Source organism: Anarrhichthys ocellatus, unplaced genomic scaffold (genome assembly GCF_004355925.1).
Source record: "Anarrhichthys ocellatus isolate YVR2014 unplaced genomic scaffold, GSC_Weel_1.0 scaffold1119, whole genome shotgun sequence".
In the NCBI taxonomy this organism is placed as follows: Eukaryota; Metazoa; Chordata; class Actinopteri; order Perciformes; family Anarhichadidae; genus Anarrhichthys; species Anarrhichthys ocellatus.
In genome coordinates this window covers 1-13428 of record NW_022281093.1, presented here as the reverse complement: position 1 = coordinate 13428, position 13428 = coordinate 1, and the positions used below count along the sequence as shown (strand labels likewise).

Sequence of the window (13428 nt, the reverse complement as noted above, 5' to 3'; positions counted from 1 at the left end):
TGTGTGTGTGTGTGTGTGTGTGTCAAGCCTTAACATCAGAGGCTTTTATTTTGAAAGTATTTGGGGGCAATCTGCTCCTGATTGGGCATTTTGTAAAACTCACTATGACATCATCTAAATGCACATATTGTCTACACTAGAGGTCTCTCAGTACACAGGACGTCTGCTCAGCTCATTTCTCTAATAACTTTTATCTAGAATTATGAGTTCCTATTAAACCGCACCAGAACCACCAGAACCAGTAAGTAGTACCAGCATCATTTAGAAAACACACACAGAACTACTATAAGAGTCAAAGTATAGCATGTCATTAAAAGGTCAAAGCACAGTATGAAGAAAGTGCTGATATGATTTTAATTATAAACATGAGAATACAGAACTGGATGAAAACATAAACTTTTAGTGTTCAACAGATTGAAAGAGAAACTCAGCCTTCAGTCGTCTACAGAGAGTGAGCGGATGAAGTTACTCTAGTGAAGAAACAGAACGATGGTAGAACCTAGAACCACAACTACAGCTGCTGTGTTGATGTTCTGATGATCAACACTAAATAATCTATGTTCTTTCTTTGCTTGATGATTTCCTTCTCACATCAGTCAGCATGAGAAAGAGAGCGGACCTCAGGGAGATAGAATCTTCTGACTTAAAACAGACTCACATCTGCTTGAACTTTGTGCAACAGCCGGATTAAAGAGAGAGAAAGCAGCTGTGAGGTCTTTAAAGATCAGAATATTGTGTTTACGGTTCTCCAGGCAGCTTTTGGTTTCCAGAAGTTAACACAAACTAAAGGAAAGTGTTCCTCACTGCATTAAAAGTCTGCAGTTCTGCTCACAGACATCACTTCCTGCTGCTGTTTCACAATAAAAGCTTGACATAAGAAAATCACATTGCTGTTTTTATTGTGAAGCAACATCGGATGTTTAACCTTCGTCACGACTGGTTCTCGTCGTTCAGAAGCTGCTGCTGATTGGATGAGAAGAGGAGGCTGACTTGCTCTGCTGGCTTATTAGTTGGCCATCCTGGGAACAAATGCTAAATAACAGAATAAACCGTGCAGACAGGTGAGACAGCAGGTGAGGCAGCAGGTTAGGCAGCGCTGGAGACGGCCAGTTTCTTCAGGTGATCCATGAACACCTGCAGGCTGACGTCATCCGTCAGGATCGGAGCTCCAGACTCCTGCAGAGAACACAACACGTCTGTTAGCACAAGTCTGTTAGAGACACGGATCAACGCAACGTGTTGGTAAACTACAGGTGGATGTCTCACCTGTCCCCAGGCGTACATGTTGTTGTGTGTCTGGGACGGGTTCACTTTGGAGAGCAGGAAGCGAGCCTGAAAAACATCATTATGATTATTTAACAATAATGTAGTATTATAATAACAATGTGTGCTATACATAGAGTACTATATGCACACAGCTAGTGAGGTATAGTACACATTTAGAGATGTAAACGTGTTACGTGTTAGTGCCCCCACCTGGCTGCCTCCATGCTCCGTATCGATGTATCTGGGCATTGGGAAGCGAGTGTGAAGTAGCTCCTGAGCGTCGTCCACCGGAGCCTGAAGGAGGTGTCTGAAGTTCTCGTACTCGGACATTTCCTGATAACCAGCCTTCCTCCACTGAGCTACAGTCTGACAGACAGAGACCAGGGATTAGTTACAATATTCTCCACTGAGCTAGAGCCTGACAGGCAGAGACCAGGGAAGAATAACACTTTTCTCCATGTTTGCTAGAGCCTGGCAGACAGAGACCAGGGATTTTATACTAGTTTACTCCACTGAAAAAGCCTGGCAGACAGAAACCAGGGATTGAAATACTAGTGTTCTCCACTGAGTTAGAGCCTAGCAGACAGAGACCAGGGATTACATACCAGTTTCACCACTGAGCTCGAGCCTGGCAGACAGACATTTAAAGAGACAGTATAACAATAAAACACTGACTATGGAGAAGAGCCTCATAAAACCACACCCATCACTATTGTCCCTTTAAGATGTAAAGATCAGAGTGTAATATATAGAGCATGTACTCTGTGTGTACCCTGTGTGTACTGTGCGTGTACCGTGCGTGTACCGAGCGTGTACTGAGCATGTACTCTGTGTGTACCTCTCCGTGGTAGATGAGGATCTGGAAGAAGGTGTCCATCAGCAGGATCCGGTCCGGCAATATGCTGCTGCTGTCCAACAGAACCGGCTGAGACACACAAATTATGAATTAATCAAATCGTGAGATACTGAAATATTCACACCAGGCATCAACCGTCTGAAGAGTGAAGTAAAAGTTAAAATGTGTCAAAGCTGCATTCTCTCTAGTGTCCACCAGGGGACGACTCCTCTGGTTGTATAGAAGTCTATGAGAAAATGACTCTACTTCTCTCTTGATTTATTACCTCAGTAAACATTGTAAACATGAGTTTATGGTCTCAATCTCTAGTTTCAAGTCTTCTTCAATACAGCATGATGTTCATTTAGTACATTATGGTCCATTTAGAGTCAAATATAAAGGTGTATAAATACCTCAGGTGGTCCGCTGAAGGAATAAGCGTAGAGCACCGGTTGGATCATGATGAGAGCCTGAGTCAGGTCCTGCCTATTGAACTGATGTCTGTAATATGAACTCTCATCTGGACTGTTGTTGAACACTTGAAGGAACGGAGAGCGGCGAAGGTGGAACATGAACTGGAAAAACAACACACAGGTAACGATGGATAACCAGGTCAGCGACGGTTAACCAGGTCATGGTCAGTTAACCACGTCATGGACAGTTAAAAAGTCAGCGACGGGTAACCAGGTGAGCGACAGTTAACCACGTCATGGAGAGTTAACCAGGTCATGGAGAGTTAACAAAGTCAGCGACGGGTAACCAGCTCAGCGACAGTTAATCAGGTCATGGAGAGTTAACCACGTCATGGTCAGTTAACCAGGTCATGGTCAGTTAACCAGGTCATGGATAGTTAACCACGTCATGGTTAGTTAACCACATCATGGACAGTTAACCACATCATGGACAGTTAACCACGTCATGGTTAGTTAACCACATCATGGACAGTTAACCACGTCATGGTTAGTTAACCACGTCATGGACAGTTAACAAAGTCAGCGACGGGTAACCAGGTCATGGAGAGCTAACCAGGTCATGGAGAGTTAACAAAGTCAGCAACGGGTAACCGGGTCAGCAACAGTTATCCGGGTCATTATAAATCACATCCATAGATGTAGAACAGGGACAGAGTATTATGGGATGTGGATCACCTGAGGGTAGAGGGAGAAGGTCTCAGAGAACCTGAAGGAGTTTGGATCATCTTTGTGGTAATCTCCAAACTTCTGACACTGGACAGAAACAGAACGATTCATTAATAATAATAATATTTATTATCTATTTATTATGCATCTTCATTTCTAACCCACCAGTCTGATGAGCTGTCTGTCTAACCATCGAAGGACATCAGGACCCTCCTCCGTCTCCGCCCGGTACACCGACAACCTCGCCATCAAGATGGCCGCCGCCTCCTGATCGAAGGACGCCGCGATGCTCTGAATCTGAGTCTGAGCGTCTGCCCAGCTGTTAGGGAGGAGGAAGAGGAGGAGAAAGAGGAAGAGTGGGAGAGAGGATAAGTTTAGAGGAACATCCCAGTGTCCTAACTATCACCTCCATTGCAGACAGATATCCAGTCTGAATGGACTCTGTGTGTGTGGGTGTGTATCTTACTTCCTGGCCGTGGTGGTGACTCTGATGCGTCTCTGTCCTGATGAGTGTTGGTACTGAGTGACAAACTGGATCGCTCCACGGCCGCCCTGGGGGATTGGAGCGTTGTGCTGCAACAACAATCAACAACAACTCTTTAACACCACGGATCAATAATCAATCCAGAACCTGATCTTTACATGAACTCTGACAGTGAGGAACCTTTAACTGGTCCTGAATCATTCTCACTTTAGACCTGATCCTGTATGTGATCTCGTGAGCAGCAGGTTGTTGGTCATTACACACCTGTACACCTGTCATTACCTGTGAGACACGTGTGTGCACACACACACACACACACACAGGATATTGGATGTTCAGGTAGTGTTGACATTTGAGTCAGCAGATGACTGTGTGTGTGTCCTCTCAATGTCATCACAGCAGGTGACTGACAGGTGCACCACGGTAACGCTGCCTCTGGAGAGAGACGCACGCACGCACGCACGCACGCACGCACGCACGCACGCACGCACGGGGCCGATCAGACTCGGGGCCGATCTGAACTTATCCGAGCAGCGAGTGGACATCAGAGACACATTCCTGCTGGACAGGAAGTGTGTCACGTGTCTCATCTCACCTATGATGTAACCATTGATGTACTTCCTATCCCGTGAGTCCGTCTAAAGATGGCGGACGCACTCGGGACGCTGTACGCCCCTCTGATGGTTCTGTCAGGCGTGGCCTCGATCTGTGGGAACTCCTGCTGGTACTCCTCCTGAACAAGGAGCTCCAGACGGACACCCTGGGGCTCATGGTGAGCTTCTGCATCAGTGACTTGGCCTTGGGACTGTCCACCATCCAGCTGGGGGTCTACAACAGCCTGACCCGGCCCTCCTGTTACTCCAGCGAGGGCGCCTTCCGTCAGGGCAGCGGCTTCCTCCTACTGCAGACCTCCTCGGTCCACTCGCCGGCATGGGCCACTGTGGACAAGTTCACAGAGATCTGCTTCGCCCTCAGCTACCGCGCCATGTGGACGGCAGGGTGCAGCTGGGCGGTGCTGTTCCTGGTCTGGGCGTTTGGCCTGGCGACCGCCGCCTCGCCCCTTCTGGGGTTCGGCGGCTACGTCTACAGCGAGTCGCAGTTCCTCTGCTGCCCGAGCTTCACCTCCGACAACCGGCTCTTCGTGGCGCTCTGGATGTCGGCGGGCATCGCAGCGCCGATCCTCACCGTGTGCTCTCTGTACGGATACATCGTCTACGTGGCTGGGAAACAGGCCCGGAGGGGAATGTTCATGTGCAACAAGCTGCACTGCTACTATGTTCCTGCCAACAACTACCTGAGGAGCTCAGTTGTGATGGTCTCAACCTCAGGTGAGTTTCTGCTGCGCCGTGATTGGTCACAGTCACGACCGACCAGGTTTTAATTAATCTTACTCTCACAGAGTGTCTGACTATCGGCATACGTCATTTATATACCAGGTTATGAGTTTGTTTTCAGTAGTCCCCCACTGCAACTAGTCCCCAGACCTCTGCAACTAGTCCCCAGACCTCTGCAACTAGTCCCCCGACCTCTGCAACTAGTCCCCCGACCTCTGTAACTAGTTCCCAGACCTCTGTAACTAGTTCCCAGACCTCTGAAAGTGGACTGTCAGAGGGTGGAGGACTTCCAATCAGAACCTTCGAATTTCTAAAAATCCTGGTCACAATCCTGTTTATATTCATGGAGTTAGAGCTGTTGAAATGTACAAAATATTGAATTTATAACATGAGATATTAGAATACAGTAAGTGCACCACCCTAACCTAAACCCTGCATGTTGTTTAAAAGGGACAAGTTATTTATTTATAGCTTTTATTTGGATCTTCATATGAATCCCAGTTTGTATTTTACATTACAGTCATTTAGCAGACGCTTTTATCCAAAGTGACTTACAATAAGTGTATTCAACATCGGTTTTTGAGAGAACTACTAGTCACCAGAAGTAATAAGTGCATCTCCTTTAAACAAGCATCTAAGAGCATAAACCAGAGCCAACGTACAGTGCAGAAACAAACGAATGCAGTAAGTGCCACAAACTAATATAAAAACAATAAGTGCAATAAGCTAGTATGAATACAATAGATGCTAAGTAAGTGCTAAGCGGAAGGGTAGGCCTTCTTGAAGAGGTGAGTTTTCAGCCTGCGCTGAAAGATGGGCAGCGACTCTGCCGTCCTGACGTCAGTGGGGAATTCATTCCACCACTGTGGGGCCAGGACAGTATCAACAGTAACCCGATCGCTCTCTAATGTGATTGTAAAAGAGTAGTTAAAGTACACTTTAATGTAATCTGTCTGGACTATGAGACTATAAACATTGTGGACAGAGCGTGGACTCATAAAACACAAACAGTCGTCACATGTTGCCATGGGAACACGATGTCTGAGGTAAACCTGGAGAGTCTTCAGGATCAGCTCCTGTGTTTACCTTCATGACTCACTGTCATTACTCTCATTATGGTGACACACAGTGAGTCAAAGGTCACCACAGCAGCCTGGAAACACATGAACCTTAAACCATATAAACTAGGTTTATGGTCTGACCATAAGTTTAAATTATTACTACAATACCCATGAGCCTCAGCTGCCATTCTAGAGCAGATGTAGACCTCTCCAACTAGTCCTCTCCAACTAGACCTCTCCAACTAGTGCTCAGACCAGAGGTAGCCAACACGGTGCCTGCGGGAACCTGGTCGCTGGCAGGGACCACGTGAGTCGGCAAGGCATGTTCTAAAAATAGCACTAGTCACCATGGAGCTCCGTCTAAAAATTGTAGTTGTTCGTTTTGAATCAAAAACGCTTTAATGAGGATTTTAAAATGACAATATTTCTTGTCATAAGAGAGTTGGGGGACCGGAGGCGCACGGCGGACAGCCAGGACGAGTCCGCCGCACCGCACTGGGTTTTCAGGTTCCGAATTGCGGGCACTTCCCGTTGGCGCCGGACACAGGCCGCGAGCGCACCCCGTCGTCAGGTCCGTCAGTCCTCGGAACAGGCCGCGGGGCAACAACTCGTGGGTGACGGGGGTAGAGGCGAGGCAACGTAATCCGACCGAAAAGGCCCAGACTAGAGGTTTGAACGCGGGCGCCCGGAGACGCTCGCGCGCCTCGGAGGGTTGGATCCCCCCTCGGCTATAGACGAGACTTTTTACTAGTTTCTTCGTGGAGAAAAAGGTACCGTTAGAAAAGCTGGTGTCGGTGACAACAGACGGGGCTCCCGCCATGACGGGCCGGCATGCAGGCTTCATTGCGCAATGTAAAGGTGACCCAGACTTCCCAAAATGTCTACATTACCACTGCATCATTCACCAGCAGGCGCTATGTGCAAAAGTAACCGGCTTTGATCACGTGATGACTCCTGTCTGAAGATCATAAATGGCATCCGCTCCAATGCCAAACAACACAGGATATTCATAACTGATCATTTGTATAAACATGGGACAGAGCTGCTTTGTTGATCACGATTTGTTCAAAAATGTTCCAACGGTAGTGGTTAGTACAAACGAGACATGATGTGAAGATATGACAGTTAATGATTTCATAAAAAAATGTTGGAAGTGATAATTTGTAAAAAAATATAACAGGTGTGATTTTGAACCAAATGCTACAAATGTGCTTATTCATACAAAAGTGTCAAGAAAGATATTTACTAAAATATCAGAGATGTGATACTTTTGACCTTCAAATGTTGAAACAGAATAACAGAAATAAATGTTGCATGTTTACATATATCTGTGTTTTCCTACCATCATGTTGTGGAAATCATTGTTAATAATTATTGTGAGGAATAATTAACATTGACATGTGATCGGACAGACAGTCTCTTCACATATATTATTATGAAAGGTGATCTGTGCACCTTTGTTATTCAGGAAGTTTGTATCAAACAAGTAGCCCTTCGTACTACTCAGTACCGTTGAAGTAGCTCTCAGTTTCAAAAAGGTTGGTGACCCCTGTCTTGGACCATTGCAACTAGTCCCCAGACCTCTGAAACTAGTCCCCAGGGGGTTCCGGTGACATCATCTCCCTGAATGGCAGCCTAAAACCATAGCTCCTCCGGGAAAATAACTACTACGCCCTGATAAACAATCAAATATTACATTTTTCGAGAATATTCCGGCTGGTAAGTGGGGCAACAATGGGGAAAAAAGGACACAAACAAAAAAGCAGGATTGGAGAGCCCGTAAATGAAGAAAGCACAAAGAACAGCTCACAGACACAGGTACAAGATGGCGGAGCTTATGCTAACTCTCAGCCAGATGACACGGCAAGTTTAACGAAAGTTCTGGAAGAAATACGGGACTTTCGCAAAGACACAAAACATCAGCTAAATGATATTTCCTCAGAGCTGGCCAACGTCAACCAAAAAATAGCAGAGGCGGAGACACGGATCGAAAGTGTGGAAGATCGAGTTCAAAACTTGGAACAGTTGCTCGGCAAGATGATAAAAGTGATCAACAGGAAAACAAATTACTCGACCAAGACAGGAGATCACATCGGGAGAATTTAAGGATTTATAATGTTCCCGAAGGAGCGGAGGGGTCATCTATGGTGGAGTTTGTGGAAAAGTTAATGGGTGACACGCTGGAGATCCCCCCAACTACAGACCTTGGTATTGAGAGGGCGCACCGGGCGCTCGCCCCCAAACCTACCGGGGACAGAGAAGACAAGCCACGGTCAATAATAATCAGATTCCACCGATACAAAATCAAAGAAGAGATTCTGGGCGAGGCCTGGGGAAAGAAAAGAGTGCTTCTGAACGAGAGACTAATATATTTCTACCAAGAATATCCCCCAACGGTTCTGCAGAATCGTAAGAAATATTCTGAAGCAAAGCGAGCGTTAAAGCAGAGACAGATCCGCTTCCAGACTCCGTACCCGGCTAAACTGAGAGTGTTTTTACGAAGACGGGACGCGGCTGGACCAGTCGGCGGAAGAGGCGACTGCAGATATGAAAGACAGAGGATTGCCTGTCAGCGTGATCGCACCGAGGGAGAGCCTGGCTGAGCAACTGTCCCGCTCCGCCTGGGAAGTAGTGAGAGGACCGACACAGCAGAGGACAAGAGAAGAGCGAGACAAGAGTATCCAGGAGAGACTGAGGGCCTTCAGAAGACAGCCCTCACCTCCCCCAGAAGAGCCATACATTCTGACTAACCTCACAAATGTTGGTGAGCTGAATAGAATCTAAAACTGACGGTGCTACTCAGTCTGAGGGATGCATATTGAACATGTTCTATTATTTTATGTGATCTTTATTGACATACACTCCTTTTTCCCATTTGAATGTGAAGATAAACATGGGAGGAATACAAAGGGGTTCTTTTAGACTATAGAATAGAATAGACTATTTCATAACATTTGGAAAAGACAAGGATAAAATAAACAATTGTGGGATTGGGACAATAGATCTAAGTGACCATGCACCTATATACCTCTCTGTTGATCTTAACTTGAGAACAAAGAGTACTACATGGAAACTGAATTCAAGTTTACTCAATGATCTGGATGTTAAGAAACAAATTAGAAAAGAGATTAGTCTTTACCTGGAATTCAATGACTATGGAGAGGTTTCACCTCCCATTCTGTGGGATACTCTAAAGGCTGTCCTAAGAGGGACAATCATAGCAATATCCTCATATAAGAAGAAAACAAGGAATACAATGATTGAGGAGTTGTACAACAAACTGAAGGAATTAGAAAAAAAACACAAATTGAGTTTAGCGCAAGATACATTAGTGGAAACTAGAAGAATTAAGAATAAGATTAACAATTTCACTACACAAGAAATCAAGAGAAACGTAATGTTTTTGAAACAGACACTATGAAAGTGGATCCAAATCAATGAAAATACCAGCATGGAGATTGAAAAAGAAGATGGCAGAGAACACAATTCACAGAATTAGGGATCCAAGAACAAAAGTGATAAAAAATCGACTAAGTGAAATTCAGGAAGCTTTTGAAGTGTTTTACAAAAATCTATACTCTAAAGTTCCAGGGGGAGATGTAACCCACATTGATAGCTATCTAAATGCTCTGAAGTTGCCCACTTTAAATGAAGACCAAAATAAAAGAATGACGGCAGATATATCGGAAGATGAACTAAGATCTGCAATTAGTAGGTTAAAATTAAGCAAGTCTCCAGGATGGGATGGTTATACGGCAGAGTGGTATAAGGACTATAAACGAGCTGACCCGGTGATACGTCCCACACTGAACTGGGCTTTAAAACAGGCGCAAACGCCACCCAGCTGGAAAGAAGCAATAATCTCAGCTATTCCCAAAGAAGACACGGATAAAATGGAATGTGGATCATTTAGACCAATATCGGTTCTAAATATCGATTATAGATTATTCACTTCCATCATGGCAAGACCATTAGAGGAGTTTTTACCCATGCAGATACATAATGATCAGACAGGGTTTATACAACAGCGCCAAACACAAGATAGTATACGAAGGACACTACACATTATGGATCATATACAAAAGAATAAGATCGAAGCAATAGCAATAAGCGTAGATGCTGAAAAGGCATTTGACTCTGTTAACTGGACTTTTCTTTATAGAGTGCTGCACAGATTTGGTCTACAAGACACAATTATTAAAACTATTCAGGCATTATACGACAATCCCACCGCCAGGATTAAAATCAATGGATATTTATTAAACAATTTCAATCTAGAAAGAGGTACAAGACAGGGCTGTGCGTGGTCACCACTACTCTTCGCATTATATTTGGAGCCGCTAGCTCAATACATCAGACAAAATGAAGATATTAGAGGAATTACTATTAAAGGGACGGATTGTCCTGCTACGCAGATGACATTTTGGTCTACCTGGGGCAACCAACATACTCTTTACCTAAACTGATGCAGTCATTTGAACAGTATGGCAAACTATCAGGGTACAAGATTAACGTGGGCAAAACCCAGTTACTCTCATAGAACCATAGCCCACCAAGAGAAACTGAACATAACTACCCCTTTGCATGGCAAACAACATCCTTCAAATATCTGGGCATCAATATCACAAAAGATCTTACAAAACTTGCAGACTATAACTATGATCCACTAATAAGAAACATGAAGGAAGACATAGCGAGATGGAACACAACTCCTTTCCAAAGTTTCACGGCAAGGATTGAATCCATTAAAATGAATATACTGCCCAGACTACTGTCTCTATTTCAAACTCTACCAATAGAGATTAACCAAAACCAATTTAATGAATGGGACAAGATGTTATCTAGATATGTTTGGACAGGTAAAAGACCCAGGGTCCGTCTCAAAACCTTACAACCACCTAAAGAACAGGGGGGATGGGGCCTACCTTCTCTTAGAGATTACTATCTAGCAGCACAGATGAGAGCGGTGATAGGCTGGTGCAACCCATCGTATAAGGCTCAATGGAAAAACGTTGAAGAGAAAATAACTTCCACCCCCATACAGGCAATCCTACTGATAACAATCTACAAAGTCACATAAACACTACTGATACATGGCTGAAGTACGGAAAACCATTATAAGAGAACACAAACTAGAGGGAGATATGGTAACACTTAAATGGTGTGCATATGATTCTGACTTCACACCAAATAAATGTGATGCTAGATTTAGGGATTGGACAGCGACAGGAATAACAGCCATATGCAACCTAATGAAAGGAGGCACACTGCCAAGTTTTGAAACTGTTAAAGAGAAACACTCACTAGAGAAACAGGACTTCTATCGATACTTGCAGATGCGACATTATGTGAATACGAAGACGAGAAACATGACTAAGAGTACACACCTGATAGAACTGTTTAGAAAAGCTTATAACTCAGATATAGGCAGTAAAATCATCTCATGTATATATAAATGTCTGTTGAACTTTAAAACACATTCAACCTCCTATATTAAAACTAAATGGGAGCAGGAGGGAGGAATAACTATATCTGAGGAAGAATGGACAGTAACTCAATGGAAGTGGACCAGCTTGCAGACATGGAGAGAGTTTGGTTGGAAAAATGTGATAAGGTATTTTATTACACCCTCTCAGAAATGCCACTATGACAGTAACCCTCCTGTTTGCTGGAGAGGATGTGGAAACCAAAATGCAAACCATCACCATATGTTCTGGGATTGCCCTGTTATCACGGACTATTGGAGAGGGATACACACGGCCTTACAAAACATTTTTGAAGGTGAAATACCTCTAGAAAGTAAGACCATATATCTTGGATATTTACCTAAAACACTGTCAAAAAGAGACAAATATTTAATAAATGTACTTCTGGTGGCCAGCAAAAAGACTATCACCAGGAAATGGTCGTCACAAGAGAGTCCCGCTCTGAACACATGGATGACATTACAATGGACATTTACAAAATGGAGAAGAACAGCATCTGTCAACTACAAACAATTTTTGTCGTATTGGGAAAAATGGGTTACATACGTGACACCCCATAGACCTGATTTTATTTTCATAAATCAATGAATGTACCATAGATAATAGATCACTCCCTAGTTTTTCTTCTTCTTTGTGGTTTCGGTTTTTTTCTGTTTTTTCCTTGTTCTATATGTGTATAACAAAAATGAGCATCATCTGAAAATCTTCACATGCAATGTACATTGTCTGAAAGACAATTGTAAATGCCTAATTGTTGGAATGCTGTTAAGCATTCCAACTATTGTTCTTCGAATCTTTATTCCTCCTTATTTTATATTTCTTCCGTACACTTTTTGCTACTTAACTCCTTCCACATTTTTTAAGCTACAGAAACCGTTCAACTATCAAAATGTTCAGCTCTTTCAGCTCATGTCTGCTATGACTTTTCATATTTCTAACCTTTAAACTTTTTGAATTATTAAGCTTTTTGCAATTTTTATTTTGAATGGGATGTCTATGGAGAAAATTTTCAAATCCTCTTAAACTTCTTCAACTTTCAAATTCTTCTACTTCCTCATACTTTCAGCTACAGGCACCATTTCAACTTTACAATGTTGAGAAAACCCTGAGCTATTGCAGAATGATTCAGCTTTTTGATATCTTTTACACTTTTTGAACTGCAGCAATTTAACTTTTATGATTTTTTCAGCCCTTTTCTGACTCTATAATGGGTGTGTATTGCGCAGCTTAGAGTGCGTGATGTCACCGCTAGAGTGAAGAGCAGCTTGAGATTCTTGTGAAAAAAACATTTGTCTTTTGCCACTGTGTCCACAATCTTCACTCTTCATGCATCATTTCTGGATGTAGAAGTAGCTAATCTTGTCCTTGTCGTAAACAAATGTCTGTGGAATCCCACAGATTTACACATTTAGCTCAAGGAGCCGCAGAGCGACATGAACTCCAACAAACTGCTCCATTAGACTCCATGTTAAATCTGACCACTCATTTCTCAAAGAAAGCAGACGGTACCAGTTTTGTCTATTGCTCTGGAGCTCACATTATTAACACCACAAACATAAAAAACACATCTCCGCGTTCGGCAGAGTCTTATCTCTCTCACGGTATGCATATTTTGGCACTCAGACTCCTGCTTTTTGTTAAAAGGGGCTTTGTTCAAAATCACTGTTTACTGTAACATTTCTTAATCAGTCTGACTCTAACACCAGGTGCGTCGTCACCATGGCAACCAGTTACACACACCCACGCAGGCTCTCTCTCTCTCTCTCTCTCTCTCATACAGTCATTCAGGTCTTAGAGATTTTAAGAGGACTTTCCACCCCCCC

The 13428-nt window shown here is 43.7% G+C and overlaps 2 protein-coding genes across 2 annotated transcripts; one reads left to right on the top strand and one right to left on the bottom strand.

Moving 5' to 3' along the window:
- Window positions 1-335: 335 nt before the first annotated feature.
- Window positions 336-3825, bottom strand: LOC116377317 (protein transport protein Sec23A; the record flags this gene model as incomplete). The annotated part of the gene is made up of 8 exons (XM_031838929.1): window positions 336-1176; window positions 1267-1332; window positions 1477-1632; window positions 2105-2191; window positions 2515-2676; window positions 3250-3327; window positions 3406-3559; window positions 3707-3825. Coding segments are annotated over 8 exons (912 nt in total), but the record flags the coding sequence as incomplete, so codon positions are not given.
- Window positions 3826-4368: 543 nt separating this feature from the next.
- On the top strand, window positions 4369-5154 carry LOC116377315 (beta-4C adrenergic receptor). The gene is given in 2 exon segments (XM_075447349.1): window positions 4369-4438; window positions 4441-5154. Coding segments are annotated over 2 exon segments (735 nt in total). The 3' UTR covers window positions 5106-5154.
- The last annotated feature ends 8274 nt before the right edge of the window (window positions 5155-13428 follow it).